Genomic DNA, 18,988 nt, shown 5'->3' with positions numbered 1-18,988 from the left:
TCGGACCGTTCAGGGTTGTAGCCCGGGTGGGCAAGGTAGCGTATAGGTTGGATCTGCCAGCCGAGCTCAGCCAGATCCACAACACTTTCCATGTTTCTCAGCTGCGAAAGTGCCTAGTGGACGATTCAGCGGTTGTGCCGTTAGAGGACATTCAGGTTGATGACAGCCTGAATTACATTGAGCGCCCAATCGCAATCCTCGACAGGAAGTCGAAGGATTTGAGGAACAAGAGGGTGGAGCTAGTGAAGGTGCAATGGCAGCACCGCAAGGGTTCGGAATGGACTTCGGAGCCGGTGGACGAGATGATGGAGCATTATCCCGGGCTGTTTCAGGATCGAGCAGCAGACTTCGAGGACGAAGTCTAAAATAAGTGGGGGAGATTTGTAGCACCCGGTTCCTGGTGCGTAAATGTTATTTGAGTATTTCCTTTCTTTTAGCCTTGGACTCGGCGAGTCATAGGTCCGACTCGCCGAGTGGATGCGGGACCCGGGACACGTTTAAGTTGGCGACTCGGCGAGTCCATATCCTGGACTCGGCGAGTCACAGCTGTCGGATGAAACCCTAAGTTTCAGGGGTTTGCACCCTATTTAAGCAACACCTCCGCCCCAGGCCAGCCCCCATTCTCTCCCCATAGCTCCCACCCCTCGTTTATGCTTGTTCTTTGAGGAATTGAAGCTTTGTTGTGTACTTTTGAAGGTTTTGAAGGAGGAAGGAAGTAGATCCAGAAGAAGGGAAGCCATCCAGGCATTATTTTGTTCTTCCAGTAGTTCCTTTGAGGTATAAACCGTTTTCCCCATGATTCTATGCTTAGCACTTCATTTAGGTCTTTCTTGGACAAGTCCCCAAGCTTGTATGTGCATTATATGTCGTAATAAGATGTTTGGCCTCTGGATCTAGACAAGATTGAGCTCCAGGAGCTCAGATCTGTTAGCTTTATGGCCCCATGTTGCTTGTTCACCCTAGATCTACCCTTTTGAGGCATTTTGAGCCCTAAAATCCATATTGGTGAATATCCACACGTAAAGTTGGAAACTTTACGTGTGATTCGTGTCCTAGGAGTCCAGATATGTGAATGGCATGGACTGGAATCGATCAAATATGTGTATTTAGTGGGTGCATGGCAACGACTTGGCGAGTCATTCATATGACTCGGCGAGTCTGTTCGCGAGTCTCCGAGTTTGCCCCCTTTTCGTAGTGTCGAGTGGGCGGTGAGTCACGGGGTGTGACTCAGTGAGTCGGAAGCTGAACTCATCCATGGAGGTACTCGGCGAGTCAATTCCCTGGCTCGGCGAGTTCAAGACAATCTCCTTAGACCAAGAACAGACTCGGCGAGTTGTTCATACAACTCGGCGAGTCGCAGCATAAGTGTTCTTCGGATTAAGATGGACTCGGCGAGTTGTTCATACAACTCGGCGAGTCTTAGCATAAGTGTTCGTCGGATGAAGATGAACTCGACGAGTTGTTCATACAACTCGGCGAGTAGGATGAAGGACTTGAATATCGGTTTAGAAGGTGAACTCGTCGAGTCGTCTCCTAACTCGACGAGTAGGATCGGGATTCAGGGCAATCGTTTGGGTAGGGACTCGGCGAGTTGGAAAGCCAACTCGGCGAGTCGGGTCCTCTGAAAGTTGACTCTGATTATTGACTTAGGTCACGATCAGGGGTAAAATGGTCATTTTACCCAAAGGACAGTTAGCAGTATTTGACTGAGTGTGTTGTGGGAATTGCAGTCGGAGGATTTCCGGAGCAGCAGCAGTAGGCAGTCAGTTCCCGATCAGATCAGCAGCTACTTCGAGGTGAGTTACCTTCCAGTAGCGGTGGGTCTGCGGCCACAATGCCGGCCCACCAGTAGGAGTTATTTGTAGATGTTTGTCTCTGTGATATTCATCTAGGTATTGCCTGCGTTATGTTATGTGCTAGTATGATATGATGTTATGTGCTAGTGACTGTAGGGGGAGATAGTCCCCTAAGTATCCGGTCGGTAGGGCCGAAGGGGAGGCCAACACCCAGATATGCTAGGCAGTGTCCGGTCGAAAGGACCGAAGGGGAGGCCAGCACCCAGATATGCTAGGCAGTATCCGGTCGAAAGGACCGAAGGGGAGGCCAGCACCCAGATATGCTAGGCAATGTCCGGTCGAGAGGGCCGAAGGGGAAGGTCGGGCACCCAGATATGCCTGACAATATATGTATGTTATGAGATTATTTGGTATGTGGTACGATGGGGGAACTCACTAAGCTTTGTGCTTACGGTTTTCAGTTTTGGTTTCAGGTACCTCCTCAGCTAGGGGAAAGGAGCCGGCGCGGTAGCAGCATGTCACACACACACTCTCTGGTTTCCGCATTTACGAGATTCTCTGGGATTTATACTCTGATATTTTGATTGGTTGTATGATTTGACTTTTAGACACGGTTTACGTTGTATCGTGGTTTGATGAAACAATGTTTTAATTATTAAAGTCTTCTAAAGTAATGTTTTAAAACGAAATTTTTGGACGTGAAAATTGGGTTGTTACAAGTTGGTATCAGAGCCCTGGTTTGAGGGATTCGGACACACCTTCGGGAGTGTCTGAACTCAAATCGAGGGATTAAATGATCTTCTAAAAGAAGATGTTTTCTAAAATTGAGGAAAGAGTTTGAGAAAGAACGAAGTGTGTGATGTGCGCGACCGGCCGAGCTCAAGTAAGTATTCCCCAAAGTACCCATACAAGTTTATGTTATGTTTATCAGCTTTTGTAGAACAACATGCTAGAATAGGACTAAGGATCTAGGAGTGATGCCTTATGTGCCTGCTCTATGTGTTTCAGTTGTATGAAAATTGCATGCTAGCTATTGAGTAGACAGTAAGTAGGATAGCCTGATTAGGTTATGCCTGGTAGTATGAGCTTAGCACTAAATGCTTGCTCAGTTCCTGAAAGTAGATAGAGTTAATTGAGATCGTTACCCTTATCTGAATGCTGCTTGCTCCGTGCTACGTGGGACTCTGAATAATGGGTGTTAGCCATTAGGCGAATGCGCCGCGTCACATGTGATCAGGGTTGAATAATCTTAGAGTGTCGGATTTGATCCTACTGCGCAGCTCTTGTTTGAGTCCAACCGTTGTAGGGACGAGTCGGGTACTCGAAGGATTATTTGAGCCTCGTCACATGTGATGGTATTCGGGTAATGGCTAATTGGCATTACAAGGAGGCCTGCAGCAGCTGAGGACTGGTTAGAGTGGAATTAAAGATTTCCCTAGGGCAAGCCTAGGACGAGTATTGCAGTGATCAGCAGTAGTGAAAGGGATCTGGTGGAGTCGAGGCATTCCTTGAAGAAGGTATGGATAGATGTGGAAGGTAGTATGGGCCCGTACTATTGAAAGCAGAGGATCCGTACTCGAACCAAGGAAGGCCAAGATAAGACCAGGGAACTTGTAGGTAGTTATGATCCATCAGGAAGTATCAGTATCACTAATGATTGTTGTGATGTATTGAAGAATGGTGGTACTTCGATCGAGGCCGGTAGATGGCGGTTCAGGAGAGGGGTCAGGTTCGGGATCAGGTTCCGAGCCGGTTGATGGGGGACTACGCAAGTTCATCGTGTCAGAGATCACCAGAGGCATCCTTGAGTCGACCCCCATTCTCTTTGGGTCGATCAAGGAAGGGATCATGGAGTTGATGGAGGATCGCCTTCGGGCATTCCGGAGTGACATGGCATCTAGTCAGTCAGGATCTCGCACACTGTCCTTCAAGGACTTCAGGGGCAGTGGTGCGCCGGATTTCCATGGGGTGAAAGACCCCATTGCTGCCAGGCGATGGATTGCAGACATCGAGTCTGCCCAGTTGACTAGCTTCTGCCCCGAGGGGTCGAAGGTGAGGTATGCAGCAGGGTGTTTACGAGACCGAGCCTGGGATTGGTGGGAGTCAGTGGGTGACTCGTTGGGAGCCTCAGCTATCGAGGCTATGACCTGGTCGGACTTTGTGACCAGGTTCAGGGCAAAGTTTGCGCCGGCTGTCGAGCTTCAGCAGCTGGCCAGGGAGTTTCTAGGGGAAAGGAGCCGGCGCGGTAGCAGCATGTCACACACACACTCTCTGGTTTCCGCATTTACGAGATTCTCTGGGATTTATACTCTGATATTTTGATTGGTTGTATGATTTGACTTTTAGACACGGTTTACGTTGTATCATGGTTTGATCAAACAATGTTTTAATTATTAAAGTCTTCTAAAGTAATGTTTTATAACGAAATTTTTGAACGTGAAAATTAGGTTGTTACAAAATTTCATAAATGTCACTTACAAAATTCAATTTATATGAAAATATTTTGTATTTTCCCCTTTTAAGTAATATGATTAGTTTATTGATTTTTTTCACTTATTATATTTGTTTGGTTTGAAAGAACAAAATAAACCATCCAAATTCCTATTTTATTATATAACTGAAAACGTAAACGAAATTAAATTGATTTTTTCCTATCTCTGTCCATATACTAATAAAAAAATAATTTTAATCTCTTTTTGGATTGTGTCACTCTAATATACATCCACATTAATATTATGACATGTGTCAAGGAGATATATTAGGCAAATCATTATCACATTATTAATGAGGTTAAAGTTTTAAATAATAGATTTTAAAATTTTTATAGAAACATGTACTTTTTTAAATTATATATTAAATTTGAAGTTATAACTGACTTTAAAATTTGATGTATCTCTTAATTAATAATTTATTTAAATTATTTATTTAAAATAATTGATTAATAATTATGAATTTTTATGAAAATTGAATTAATTTCATAACCATTGACAGGTTATAAACTAGTTTGTTATATATATAATGGAAAAAACTTAAACGAAATTAAATTGATTTATAGAAAAGTAGATTGTATTTTTGTATATAAACTTTAGGAAGCCATCTTTAAGCGTAATCTATAAAAACAAATAACAATACTAAAATAATTCTTACCGACTTATTCACAAACCAAACCTCAGTTGGTTTAAAGAGGCAAAAGTTCAAGGCAGCCAACAATACTCTAAACCCTAACAAAACCCTAGTATTATTATTCGTCTGCTGTCAACAAAATGCGACCTCCAAGAGGCGGCGGTTTCGGTAGTCGGGGTCGTGGTGGCGGCGGCTTCAGGGGCGGCAGGGATGGTGGAGGCCGATTCGGAGGTGGCCGTGGTGGAAGAGGTGGCGGTGGTGGCCGTTTCGGTGGTGACCGGTTTAACGAAGGTCCTCCTGAGGAAGTTGTAGGTTTGTAATCATCTCCTTCGTCTCTTTAACAATGCTTAAAAAACCTAATTTACAGATTTGATCCGAATGATGTTGATTATCTTGTCAACGTATGTGTCGTCGAGCTCAAACAAGTGAACAGCCACCTTCATTTATGCCGTTGCATTTTTAAACATTCGAACTGTTTGTTTTTTATAGATCCGATGAGTTTCATCTGTTAATCTGGGATTTTGACTCTGAATGTAATTGTGCAGAGGTTTCGTCATTTGTTCATGCTTGTGAGGGAGATGCAGTGACAAAGCTCACGAATGAGAAAATACCTTACTTCAATGCCCCAATCTATCTTCAAAATAAAACTCAAATAGGCAAAGTTGATGAAATCTTTGGTCCAATCAATGAATCGGTGAGTGAGACTTGAGCATTTGCCATTATCGTTGATGTTTTAGCTAAAAGCTGGTGTTTTTTATACTAATATGTGTTCTTTCTGCTTAAATTTATAGTTCTTCTCAGTTAAAATGATGGAAGGTATTGTAGCAACTTCTTATGGTGCTGGTGATAAGTTCTACATTGACCCAATGAAGCTATTACCATTAGCCAGATTTCTTCCACAGCCAAAGTATGTGTCTTTTCAATTAATTGTTATATTGGATTTGGTGTTATCTTGTTTGTGGTTTTTGAGGTTTGAATTTACAGGGGAGCACAAAGTGGTGGAAGAGGAGGTGGTCGTGGGGGTGGAAGAGGAGGTGGGCGTGGGGGTGGTGGTGGATTCCGTGGCAGAGGTGCTCCGAGAGGCGGCAGAGGTGGTGGCTTTCGTGGTGGTGGTGGACGTGGTGGTGGGTTCAGTAGGGGGCGTGGGAGATTTTGATGTATCTTTTATTTTATGTAGTTCCCTTATCCATTGTAGTTTTGATTTTTTTTCTTGGGTTTCTGTTTATGACATTTCTGATCTTTCATTTGGAAAATGATGTTTGACCATTTAAAACTATCTCTATACATATTTTCTGTAACTTATATGAAATCATGTTAAATTATTATGCATCTTTTTTATGAAATGGGAATGGGTGGATTACTGAAGTATATGTTTTTATAAATCATGATATATATTATCAAGATACTATGTATAAAACACAAAATATTCTTGCAACAACATTTGGAAAAATGATATGACACAAAATATTCTTGAAATCACATTCGGAAAAATGATATGTTCATTCTACATATCATTCTTGTATTACAAAGTTATTGATATTAATAAATTTTTATGTATTTTAATAATAATCAATTCATTATTATAGGTATATTGATGTGAATGAAATCATAATTTTCAAAAAGGTTTTCTTAGGGTGTTATTATATCCATCTGCAGTTTTAGTCTAACGTTTAAATTTGACATATAGCGTCCCTTTGATTTTCAAAAGTTGTATATTGTGGTGTATAAACTCTCAATTCCTATCGGAATGATCTCATCTCATCTCATAATTATCCATGACTATTTATGTCTCTAGCATGACCACTTGATGAAATGTGGAGGGAAGTGGGGTAAATGGCCGATACTACGGGAAGAATTCCTCTTTGGATAATAGGTACTGTAGCTGGTATTCTTGTGATCGGTTTAGTAGGTGTTTTCTTTTCTGGTTCATATTCCGGATTGGGTTCATCCCTGTAGTAATCGGATGAATTGAATTGTAGACATGAAAGTGTAAGAACTCAACGGATTCATTTCTTTGTTTGTCTGATTTGAGGGAGAAGGTCCCGTTGAGTTCTTAATAATTAGAATATTTTTTTTATAAGTTCATTGAAGAAGTTCTATTTACTCAACAGATTTTCCCCTCCTCTTTTGTTTGTCCACCACTTTTTATTTATAGTATACGTAATTATTATAAGATAAAAATAAATAAAATACGTAATAATTATAAATAAAAAAAAGTTCTGATACGTCTGTAAAAAATAGAAACTAACACTAGAAATGTTTGACGAACAGTATCAAGAATCATTATTAATTCGATACAATATATTGAATTGTGGATTCCAGGCAATAGCTATTTCTCTCGGTTGCAAAAATGATTAGCGTAATATTCGGTCGGATTTATGCAACGAGTTATTACCACAGACCGAAGAATACTCGTTGATTTATAAAGATTATTTCAACAACATAAGTCACTCACTGAATTTGGACCGATTTTGCGGTAACTAGATATTAACTTATTATACCAGACACTTTATTATATCGGACACTGTTTTTCTCATTGCAAACACACATAATATTACCTTTCATTTTCTAAGCAAAATAGATTCATCGATGTGCTTCCCGTTATGTTTTGGTCTGCAAGACATCATAAATTATATAGATGTTATTATGTATCAATTTCTAAGCAGACAAAGGTTTCTGCTGATATATTTTTCAATATATTTTTTTTTCAGATCAAGCATGCTCTAAGGGTTGGGGTTTGGTAGTTGGATGTGAACGATATAGACCATAATATAAGTTGTAGATGATAGATTGGTCAGCTAAACGCCTCTTATCATCAATAAGATGTGTAAGGTAAAAACCGCAACAAAATCATTGTATAGAGTTAGAGATAGTTGGAATTACCAAAAAAAAAAGATCAAAACCATAGACTTCTACTGCTGCTGCTGCTACTACTAATAATAATAATAAAACAAGTAAGATAATATCAAATCATGGATGCTACTAATAAACTCAACCATTTTCTTATCATATATTGTCACGAAGTATCCATGTTTAAACAACTTATTATGAAAAAATGTCGCATGCCAAAATTTGTTTTTAGAATGAACAAAATTCACATTTACATCGAGTGCAAGTTTCTTACCTTTGGATGGATTTTTACTTGACCTCAAATTTGTCTAATATTATACAACTATACAAGTGGAGTGCTAAAAATATCTTGCATTATTGCATGATGCATGTACTATCTTAATAAAAGGTATTGGACTATTCGTAATGCCCATACATACTTGTCCTCTTAGAATTATATAACTTACATATGTATTTTTCAAATTTTAATGAATGAATTGATGATTTTATCATAGTACAAGAAAATATCACCAACACTAACAAACTGTATATAATTTAATTTACCCATTTTACAAAAAAAGAAAATACAAGTAAACAACATAATAATAATAATAAAATAAAATAAATATCAATGCACCATGTTTCAGAGTCGCAAAACATGGTACCCAAAAACCCAACTGAATTTCAATTTTTCAGCATCACATTTCAAATTTCAAAACTAAAATTACAAGTTACAACAATGGAACAACAAACAAGAAGATCATATGCCTCTTCTTACTCAATTTCAACAACTTAAAACCCTAAATCCCATCATCCTCAATCAAACCCAATAAAGAACACGATTCATCTTATCTTTTGTTGCTAAATCCAACTCAACTCAACCCAACCACACTTATTCCAATTCTTCATTTACTCTGCGTTCTCCACCATTTCCATTTTCAAGATTCCTAGCTGCTGATTGCTGCTTCTTATTATGTTTCTTAATCTTAGCTTTCTTAGCCTTCATCCTACGTTTCTTCTCATTAGCATCCACCCACATGTAATCAGATGGAATATTAAACGGATCTGTTTCATCTCTAAAGCTGCTGCTAGCTTCATTGTCACTTGATTGACCTCCTCCTTTCATCCATGAGATCCATGAACCTGATCCTTCTGCTTCTTTGGATTTATTAGCATCTTGGAAATGAGCTGGACTTGAGAGAGGAGTTGAAAATTCCTCTGATGGAGGTTGTAGCTCCTCGAATTTTGTAAATGTTACAAGAACCCTAATTGTTGGTACAATTGGAATTGCAATCTGCAATAACAGATAGAGATCATGATCCCATGATTATGTTTTTGTCATACAAACTTCCAATAAAAGGTCCAATATTCCCTAATTTACTTTTTCCTTCAATTTTCCCGAGTACACTGTTATTTTCCCAAATATTCTATGAACAACTTTTTAGTAACAACATTAAGAAGGAAAGGATAATCAAAGGGAAATTTGCAAAAAGTTATGACTTAATGGGAAAAGCCTCGTTTTCCTGTCTTTCTCTATTAAGTCGTTCTTTCTACTTGAAAAGCAAGGTTATGTAATAAGTAAAGAAGTAAAGACAAAAAACAATCTATAATCACATTACAAACTAAGAAAAAAAAAGTAATAGGGCAAAAGATTATAGAAAAAGGAAGTACCTTGACTGGAAACATGCCTTGAGGTAGTTTAGTAGTTAAAAGCTCTCTTAATCTCCTTATGGCCTTCACCTTATTAGCTAAAATATCAAGTAAAGGCAAAAGCTCATCCGTTTTCAATGGAAAATCAGGTGTCAACCATAAAACAGGCCTCAACCCTTTTTTATACTCACTCTCATGCTTACCCTCTGTCACAGATCCTTTCTTCTTTTTCTTCTTACCACTCTTATCTTTCCCCTTTTTACCCTCCCCATTGTCCTCAGATGAAGACTTTTGTTGACTGTCATTTAACTTTGAAAACTTCTTTAAAATCTTTGAGTCCTCATGATCATCATCACCTCCACCTCCATTCTTTGAGCCTTTCTTGTTCCAACCAAACCAACCTTTTTTATCTTTTGTTACACCATTGGATTCAGTGTTTCCAGATGAACCTGTATGACCATTTTCATGTTCTTCATCATCACAAATCCCATCTGGATTCCCTCCCTTTAGGGCTGAATCCAGTTGCATTTTTTCTTCAGGTGTCAAAACATCATCATATTCATCATTTCCAGTAACTCGTTCGTTATCATTTGTGGAAAAAAGCTCTTCATCTGTCATGGCACCAGGAACCCTTCTTGATTTCACACTCACCATCACATGAAGCATATCAAAAACCTTGCTTTTCCATGGGCCCACAACTTCTGTTCTTTCTTGTCGCCTCCAATTCAAATGAGGAACAAGTTCAGCTTGTGTAACATCGATTCCAGGTCTATACATGTTTGTTTGAGACATTAATGCAACTTCATGAGCAACTTCAGATTCAGAAGGCTGTGCTCCAGCTCCCTCTAATGCGTTTGTGATTTCTTTTTCTTTATGAGAAAGAACGATTAAAGAACCAGGAGGCAATGAGACTTTACCATCTTCAGAACAAAACCCATCTCCTAAAAACATGAAAGTCTGATCAGATCTTTGGATTCTAAACCCATCAAATCCAGCAAGCGTCATATCAGCTCGAAGATTCGACCCACGTTTCCAAATCCTGTAAGTATCAGAAGGAGCGATTCTGCCTATAAACGGAATCACAGAGCTTTCAAAATGGAATGTTATTTCCATGTAAAAATCACGAATCCGGGAAGCAGAAGAGGTGATACGAGGAAGCCTACGACACCATTTAGCCCATGCGAGAGGCTGATAATGTCTGGCGATGATCATGGCTATGTTTTCTTCCCGATTACACACAGCTTCTTGAAGTGCACTCCATCCATTTTCGTTTTGAAGACTCCAATCTGCTCCAGCCGCCATTAAAATCTCGGCTGAAATCGGATCTTTCAGACGAACGGCTAAATGAAGAGGGGTTTCGCGGAATGGAACATCGCGGCGGTCGATTACGGCTGAGACGGCATCGGCATCTGATTCGGCGGCTATTGATTCGGCTTCGGTTGTAACATCGCCTGCTTTTGCTAAGCGAGGGAGGATTGAGATAATGTTCTTGAGGGCTGTATGGTCACCTCGTACTACAGCTAAATGAGCAGGACTATGGGAATACTTTGACCAATCTTCCATTTGAATCTTTGTGTTCATCTACAAATTCTTCCGTAGCATGCTCAAACTCTCTTGCTCAATCTAAAAACAAAAGGTAAAGTGAAGTATAACACCGATAATAAGTTAGATAATTCGACTAAGAAAACAGATCCGACTTGTTTTTTAAGAAATTATCCCATTCCTGAAACCTAAAATCGAAATACTTAACTAGAAATCCAGAAAAACTGAGTTGGGTTTTGGTAAAGATTGATACTTTTCAAACATAGTTTAGCTCGAAGAGGAAAGAGAAAGAAGAAATTAGCAGAAAGATAGATACCTCTAGGAGTTGAATCGATCTAATGGGTTTCCTTGAATGAGAACTAAAAGGGAAAAAGCGAAAAGCTTTCAGAAGGTCTATCTATGGCGATGCATATGGATCGTCATGTTGTTGTTCTTCAGAGGCAACTCACTGACCCAAATCAGATCTCGATTTTTTCTCTCTCTCCTTTTTTATGGAAAAGACCAGTGTATAATGTAATTACTCTAACTCTAAACTCAAAATAAGAGGGGTGGTTTTCTTCTTTATGGTGATTTTTGCAGACGATTTTTGTTCAAATGGAGCAATGAAACTATGAAAGTGGGCATCTATCTTCCCTTTACTTTTTATATTTCTTTTTTACTTTTTGTTGTTCTTATTTACCCTCTTTCAAGTTTCAAGCTTACTCTCTCTCTCTCTCTCTCTCTTCACTCTGTATCTCATGTGGTGCTGATCCTGACACAGCGTGGCAATAAAGAGTTGTTTTTTTGTGATTTGTGAAAGCCAATGTGTTAGTGTTACAACTAATAATCTAAAAGTATTAATATAGATGCCCTTTTGCTTTTTATTCTTTCAAATTTTCAACATTACTTTTGGTGTTTCCAACTTATGCTAATCATATATTTAGATTACTAGACTAAATATGGTTTGGTTTGGTATCAAAGTTATGGGTCTTTTGTTACTTTTTTGAATTATATGAATATTTTATTACATGATCACACAATATATTTATATTTATATATATAATGACATTTTGTTTCACAAACTTCTAATCACAAAAGTAACAAAACTTGGAATGTATAAATAAAAAGAAAAGCGAGACATCACATTGGAATTATGCTTCAAGATCTAGAGATTATTCTGTAATTTTTTGTTCTTTTGTGTTTAGTTTACAAGAGTGAACTCTTGGTTATAATCGTTTATAGTATATTGATTGATACAATTATTTTTCTTTTTCTTTTTTTTACAACGTTGCAACATTGATTTTGAAAGTACATTCTTTCAAATAAGGTTAATTTCTTTAACATACAATACAATTGACCCTTTTTGTTTAAAAAGAATAGGTAAATGGATTTTTTTTTTGACGTTAAAAACAAAGACATTCAATTTCAAACATATTAAATACAAACACTAGACCCCATTCAGAAAATGTTTGATGCACAAATTGTATAAATAGAAAAAAAGAAAAGAAAAAACATAAACATCTATTTGTAGAAGTCAAAGTCAAAGTCAAACAGAGCAACTATTCAAAGGGCACTACTAATAAATGCTTCCAATTAAAGCACCTCAACCTCAAAACAACATCATCATCATCTTCTTCCATTCACCATCCAAGTGCAACATCTATGAAACCACATCATATCATCTACATCCTCCTTCCTCACTCACTAATCCCAAAAACTTTACAACCTTCTATCACCCACACCCACAACCTTAAATTAAAGAATTCTTCAATTTCATTCACCTTTCATCCAAAAACATGAATAAGGATAAGATCCAAGAAATGTGATGAAAATAACAATAACAGTGGAGAAACTGAATACTACTACCTTAAAATCAGAAAGGGGCTTCAAGAGATTCATCCCAGACATCTGCACTACCATTAGAGGCATCTTCAGCATCTTCCTCCATTGAAAGCCGAATGTATTCCCGATGTGCAAACCGGTCCCACTCTGTCAATGTTGGATTCTCACGTTCTTGACGTATCAGAAACGGATCACGTGTTTCAAATGCCATGAATTTGTTCAGATTAAAAAGGATATTGAAAACACTTCCTGCAAGTTTGCTTCCTTTCATGTCACCTAATGTGAAATACCCTTCATCCTACACACCAAACCATACTATTATTAGTATTAAAAAGCTCATGCTATATGCAAAAAAAAACAAGTGGATTCATAGAAAATTGGTTACCTTTGGTCCAATCATGTCGACTATTTGACACAAAATGTCTTCAAAAAGGACAGGCTCTTGGGCCATACATTCCATTCGATGCAACTGTTCTTCATAGAAGAATTGCATTTCATTCCTTGTAATCACACCATTTGCATCTAAATCTACACACTTGAACCTGAAATCAAACAAAACTTATTACTAAATGACTAAATCTAAATCTAATCAATCATGAAGAAAGGTAAGGACAGTAGTACCAGTATTCCAGACTCGGCTCCGACGATTTATCTTCTTCGGATAAAATGAAATAAACAAAATCTTCATATCCCATTTTTCCTTCAACATTACTGGTGAACTTTCTGGGTACCTGAGAGAGAGATAAGAGATTGATGGAGAATTAAAGAGAAAAGCAGCTGAAAGGAAACAAAAAGAAAAAAGATTAAGAAACACAAACCTGTGAAAATATTCTGTCAACAATTCTGTATGTGAGTGCATGATTACCATATCGTATAAGGTTCTCTTTATCTATCAAGAAATCATGATCTGTGTCTAGCTCCCAGAATTTGCAATAAATTACATAGAAGTGCTCATAAGAGAAATATCTGTAACCAAAAAATCAATTATAATATTAATCTAGTAAATAAAGATGATGATGATGAATGATGATGATGATGATGATGATGATGATTACCTTAAAACTTTGTTAATGTCCTCTTCTTCATCTGCATGCTGCATTGCAGCAACTAAATTTCCACGTTTGAGTTCTCTAAGGGTAAGACGAGAATCACCTGCTCTATTCATGTAGTAGAAAATTCTGTATATAACCGTTTCAGCTGCTCATCACAATTCACACCAAACCAAACCAATCATAAACATTATTTTATATCAACAAATACAACTCCAATGTTTTAAAAAAAAAATAAAAGATTAAAGCAACTAAGATCATGTAATCGGACATCTAGATCAACATTTGGGGAGAGGTGAGTGAGTCTATGTCCATTTGCTAAAGTAGATGCACACCATGTTATTGATTTATCAGCATTGTTTATACTTAGTTATAAAATTGAAAGCTAAGGCTTTGAGCATGTTATGTTTGAAGTAAATAAGATAAAGATAGAAGTAGAACATACCATATCTCTCCTGAAATTCGGGTGTACTCTGTAAGAACTCCAAACCTGGATGAGTTGCCAATAGTTCCCGAAGTATGGGTTTAAAATCCTCCTATTGTATGTACAGTTTCCGAACAATCAGGTAAACAAATGAACACCTCAAAATTCAATTAAATACAGGATACAAGAAAGTAAGAAATACCTGAGTGAGATATCTCAAATCAGGCTGCTTCAATATTGTATATATTTGGGTTGCAACATCTTTTATCAACATGTTGCCATTCACCCAATAATCAACAAACGCATCCCTGCAGCCATGTTAAGGAACTCAAATACAAGATAATTTATAACATCAAAACATAACTTTTTTTCAAAGAAAGAATACCTTGTGACAACACCAGTGCCATCAACATCAATCTTTTTAAAAAGGGCAGTGGAGAAGAAGGAAGGCAGTTTGCAAATTTCCTTAGTAAGCAGTTTGAATTCATTCAGTTGTAATCCATCTGAATGACCATAGAAAAACTGGTTGCTTCTAAGCAAGCATCTTTCTTTAAGTTCATTAGGAGGAGGACCATTCTGAAAGTAAAACTGAGGAATCAACTCTTTAACTGGCTCACTCAGTACTTTTAAAGGAGACCCTAAAACAGAAGGACCTGCCCTCTGTTTTGTGATCCGAGGAGAACCAGATGAACTTCTTGGTGAAAGTGGAGGTGCACTTCCAGCAGGAAACATGGAAGGTATTGAGTTCATGGAAGAAGCTTTTGGGCTTGAAACTGATCCACTAACATTCAATGGAACACCTGCTTTAGCATTGTTAAACAATGATTTCACCTACATGACATCCATCAACACACAATATATCATCACCAATTTCATTTCTACACAAGTGTTTTGTAAAAAGCATAACACATGCTTTCAGAATCAACATGGTAACAAGACTGAAAGTGAACTTTGGACACTAAAACCAAAATTTAGTAAAAGACTATTAAAGTAAAGACCTCATTGATTGTGATTACAAACCTAAGCAACAATTTCTACTAGTAAACTAATTAGACAATGTTCCAAGCCTTGTTTGTTTATGCCATTATTGGCTTTCCTTCAACATCCCTATTTCATAACACATGGTATGCCTAACATAGCCAACCGACATTTAATGCATGTAAGCCTTCCAAACATTAGGCAAAATACGGGTTTCCAATTGGTGTATGCAGTTTTTGTAAAAGGTTAATGTGTTGCTCACTCAAGTGACTTAGATGAAATAACTGTTGATCAACACAGTAAAGGGCATTGAAATTCAGAATCTATCAGCCACCACTTTGCCACCTTAGTCTAGCTACATCTTACAGAAACCAAACAATAGCTAAAATGTACTAAGATGAAGAAAACATCAATAAGATACAGTAATTAGGGACGATAAGAAAGATAAGTCATATAGTATTACCAAAAGAGTTGTTTCCGGAAGGGAAAGCCATTGCTCGAACAGCTTCTCGGCAACATAAGGATTTGACTTAAGAGCCAAAGGAGACACTTCATTCAGCTGTAACAATTCGGGGTCAAGAAAACCCGCATCCCCATTATAATCCATGTCCATCTTTTGCAAATCAATTTCTTTATCAGCCTCTGAATTCAGAATCTATCATCCAGATCTCAAATTGAAAACCCGAGACGATCACTTAACCCTAGTAAACCAACAATAAAAAACAAAAAAAGCGAACCCTCTTCACATCAATCAATTTCGTAGAGCTTCGTGTGTTTTATCCCTTTCAAATCAAATAAACTTGCATTCGGTCCCGCCTCCGAATTGGAAATGACAGGAATCTGGGAGTTTACGGAGGTAGGGGCAACAGATCCTGGAAATCTTGCAACCCTGGAAATTGGAATTGTGTTTGTTGTTTGAATTATGTTAGATAAGATCGGTGGGGTGAAGTGAAGGGTGGAATGAAGATTCTTTGCATGAGCAAGATTGGGAAGAGATAGAGAGAGAGTGTAAAACTTTATGTATAAAATATGGGTGTGTATAAGAGCACCTGAAGTGGGGGATAGGGGGTGATGAAGAAGAAGGGTAACTAGGCGACCCAAGGGACGAAGGTGCTGAGCCAAGTGTTGCGTTGCTTTGCGTTGCGAGACTCATAAAACTTTCAAGTTTCTAACATCTATCTCATCATTTCTTTAGGCCTCCCAATATTTTAAAATAATTGAGTGGGATTCACAATAATGATGATTGTAACTAAAGCTTGTTTATGAAATAAATTTTATATTTTCATTGAGGTCAAAATAACGTTTGGTTCTACAGAGTGGCTCGGCAACACTTCAACATGAGTTGAGGTTGTTTCGATGTATATCGCGCATTGACCTAAATATGTTGAGCTTGACGGTGAAACTCGGTAACGGCTAACATAGGAGAGAGAATATTCAAATTAAAAAACCAATTAATTTTTTACCAATTTTCAAAAAAACTATCCGTCTTTTTCAACCAAAATTTAAATTTTTAATCATCTTTCAACCAACATAGATATCAACATCTATCTAATTTTATATCACACCATGATTTTCAATATTCTCCATATTTCACTCAACATTCTTCTTATTTTGGTGAAAATGGTTTCCTCCAACTAAAACATTCCAAGTTGAACCAAAAAAAAAAAAAATACTCAAAATACAACCACTTCAAACCCTTCATCACCCGTCTTCTACCGACCTCAGATGGATCGCATTATTGTTTCACCTTTACTTTTTATTATTCTGGTGTCGATTCATACTACAATTCATATCTTAGCCAATTTCATCCTTGATTTCAATCTCAACCCCAATTTCAATCTCAATCTCGATTACAATCCCAGAGTGATTTCACCCCATTTGAGAACATTCTAGAAACCCAATTCCGATTTCACTCTAACCCTAATTTCAAGCCTATTCCTAACCCTATTTCCAAATCTAATCTCAAACCTAATTCCAATCCTAACCCCAACCACATATGGTACCCAAAATAGATTTTGAACCCAGTGATGTTCAATGTATGAACGTAAAAACAAAATATCAAACAATAAAGAATAATAAGTAATCAAAAACCAATTTTGATTAAGAACTCTCACAAAGAGAGAATGCATAAGGTGGCTTATTTTACATTGAACCCTACTGTAACTTATATACTATGGTAAAACTATTCTAGAATCTGTTGGAAAATATAAGTTAGACAAGGGTAGTTTGGTAATTATCTATTAAAATAGTATTTATTATTAGTATTTATGGTGTTTGTTCTAGACCGATTAGATTGAACAATTGTGTTGGTTTGAATGGGTTTCATTTGACCGGTGCATTGGTTGGGATAGTAACTGTCATTTGACAGTTACACATAGGTCTATATATAGTACGTGTCCATGTAATGTTATGTTGTTGCAGTAATTAATAAAGAATTGTGTTTTGTGTACAAGGCAACCATTCTTCTTCATTGTTTTCTGTTAAACTCCTCCAAATTTGTGTTTTTATTTGATTTATTTCCAACAAAGTGGTATCAGAGCCTGGTTTGTGGGTGTCGATCACAACAACTAAAAAACAGAAAAAAGTTTGTCCTAATGACTTCAACAAGTTTCCATGGGGTGCAATCTCAAATGTAACGCCCTAAATCAGGTATGACTTGAAACCCTCGAAGAATTTCTATTTTGACATAACTGGTCCCTTGAGTATGTTGGGCATACTTATGAGTACGCTTAGCGTACTCTGCATGATTGATCGTGGAGGAGTCGCACGTACGTTGGGCGTACGTGCCGAGGGTCCAAACCCTAATTTGCGGACTTGTGACCTATTTAAACGTCCTTAACTCACTTGAGCCTCACCCTCACCAGCTCTTTTCACCTTCAAATGTTCTTGGAAGCCCTAATACCTTTTGTGAGTGCATCTTGGGCCTTGAGAGTGCATTTTTTGGTCCTTTTTAGTGTTCCTTCAAGAAGAAGAAGTGGTCAAGGAAGCTTGGAGTGTCTTTTGGTTTCAAGAATCTGCATATAGACAACCTTGAGGAGTTCATGAAGGTAAAAAGCTTGGATCTTTCCACTTAAATCTCTAGATCTAGCTAGGGTTTTCTAGTTTTGTCCCTTTAGTTGATTTTGGACCACCATTTGTGAGTTAAGAAACTCCAGGAGATGGAAATGACAGATTTGAGGTCCCATGTGTAACGCCTGTGTTTCCGGGCTTGCCATTTTTAGCAATATAATAGTTTAGGTTAACCTTTGTAACCCGTTTTGAAATAATAAGAGTGTATTATTTGAGTATTATGTGTTTTGTGCTTAATTGCTTAATTATGTGGTCTGATTAATTAAGAATAAAAATAAGCGTCAAAATTTAAGTGTAAAATAAACTTGATATCTTTGAATAATGTTGTAGTAGTTGAAACGAGGTTTCCGAATATATATATAAAACGCCTAAATCTGACTTCGTATGAGGAAGTTATGATTTATCGAAGTTTCGGCTTAGCGGTATGCAGCCTGAAATACTCGAATTGAGATCGAGCGATTTTTAGCCGAAGCAATCTAAACAAGGATCGAAGGTCTCGTTGTTGGTATCAAAGCGATAAAAAGTTAGGCGAGAACGGACGTCAAACGAAGAAGTTATGAATTTATAACGAAGTTTTTCTGTCGCGGCCTATTAAAAATAAATAATAAAAATAAAATTAAAATTAGCCGACGGAGTCTAAACAAAAGTTGTAGAGCGTAGTCTCACCTTCGCGTGGATATAAAGAACATCGAAAACGGAGTTCGTAT

General features: G+C 37.6%; 3 protein-coding genes across 3 annotated transcripts; 1 reads left to right on the top strand and 2 right to left on the bottom strand.

Moving 5' to 3' along the window:
• The first annotated feature begins 4,949 nt into the window (after window positions 1-4,949).
• On the top strand, window positions 4,950-6,262 carry LOC111917701 (putative H/ACA ribonucleoprotein complex subunit 1-like protein 1). Its single transcript, XM_023913372.3, has 4 exons — window positions 4,950-5,231; window positions 5,465-5,613; window positions 5,711-5,826; window positions 5,904-6,262. Exons 1-4 carry the CDS (start codon window positions 5,060-5,062, stop codon window positions 6,073-6,075), a joined length of 609 nt encoding a protein of 202 aa, XP_023769140.1. The 5' UTR covers window positions 4,950-5,059; the 3' UTR covers window positions 6,076-6,262.
• Window positions 6,263-8,426: 2,164 nt separating this feature from the next.
• LOC111917700 (uncharacterized) lies at window positions 8,427-11,667 on the bottom strand. Its single transcript, XM_023913371.3, has 3 exons — window positions 11,257-11,667; window positions 9,420-11,021; window positions 8,427-9,042 (listed from the first exon to the last, which is right to left on the bottom strand). Exons 2-3 carry the CDS (start codon window positions 10,977-10,979, stop codon window positions 8,641-8,643), a joined length of 1,962 nt encoding a protein of 653 aa, XP_023769139.1. The 5' UTR covers window positions 10,980-11,021; window positions 11,257-11,667; the 3' UTR covers window positions 8,427-8,640.
• A 709-nt stretch (window positions 11,668-12,376) lies between these two features.
• On the bottom strand, window positions 12,377-16,380 carry LOC111917699 (serine/threonine protein phosphatase 2A regulatory subunit B''beta). The gene is made up of 10 exons (XM_023913369.3): window positions 15,676-16,380; window positions 14,620-15,065; window positions 14,437-14,542; window positions 14,256-14,346; window positions 13,817-13,958; window positions 13,580-13,727; window positions 13,383-13,492; window positions 13,147-13,303; window positions 12,786-13,059; window positions 12,377-12,700 (listed from the first exon to the last, which is right to left on the bottom strand). Exons 1-9 carry the CDS (start codon window positions 15,823-15,825, stop codon window positions 12,793-12,795), a joined length of 1,617 nt encoding a protein of 538 aa, XP_023769137.1. The 5' UTR covers window positions 15,826-16,380; the 3' UTR covers window positions 12,377-12,700; window positions 12,786-12,792.
• Between the last annotated feature and the right edge of the window lie 2,608 nt (window positions 16,381-18,988).

This window comes from Lactuca sativa, chromosome 8, assembly GCF_002870075.4.
Source record: "Lactuca sativa cultivar Salinas chromosome 8, Lsat_Salinas_v11, whole genome shotgun sequence".
Lineage (NCBI taxonomy): Eukaryota > Viridiplantae > Streptophyta > Magnoliopsida > Asterales > Asteraceae > Lactuca > Lactuca sativa.
The sequence above is the reverse complement of the archived record's forward strand: the minus strand, read 5'-3'. Positions and strand labels throughout refer to the sequence as shown.

Bases quoted from the DNA above. Each gene is read 5' to 3' on its own strand.
- LOC111917701 (XM_023913372.3), top strand. From the start codon at position 5,060: ATGCGACCTCCAAGAGGCGGCGGTTTCGGTAGTCGGGGTCGTGGTGGC. The intron at 5,232-5,464 runs GTTTGTAATCAT...GTAATTGTGCAG, and splicing joins TCCTCCTGAGGAAGTTGTAG to AGGTTTCGTCATTTGTTCAT. The intron at 5,827-5,903 runs GTATGTGTCTTT...TTGAATTTACAG, and splicing joins AGATTTCTTCCACAGCCAAA to GGGAGCACAAAGTGGTGGAA.
- LOC111917700 (XM_023913371.3), bottom strand. From the start codon at position 10,979: ATGAACACAAAGATTCAAATGGAAGATTGGTCAAAGTATTCCCATAGT. The intron at 9,043-9,419 runs GTACTTCCTTTT...CTGTTATTGCAG, and splicing joins AAGGCATGTTTCCAGTCAAG to ATTGCAATTCCAATTGTACC.
- LOC111917699 (XM_023913369.3), bottom strand. From the start codon at position 15,825: ATGGACATGGATTATAATGGGGATGCGGGTTTTCTTGACCCCGAATTG. The intron at 14,543-14,619 runs GTATTCTTTCTT...ACATGGCTGCAG, and splicing joins GGCACTGGTGTTGTCACAAG to GGATGCGTTTGTTGATTATT. The intron at 13,493-13,579 runs GTTTGTGTTTCT...TCTCTCTCTCAG, and splicing joins TTGACAGAATATTTTCACAG to GTACCCAGAAAGTTCACCAG.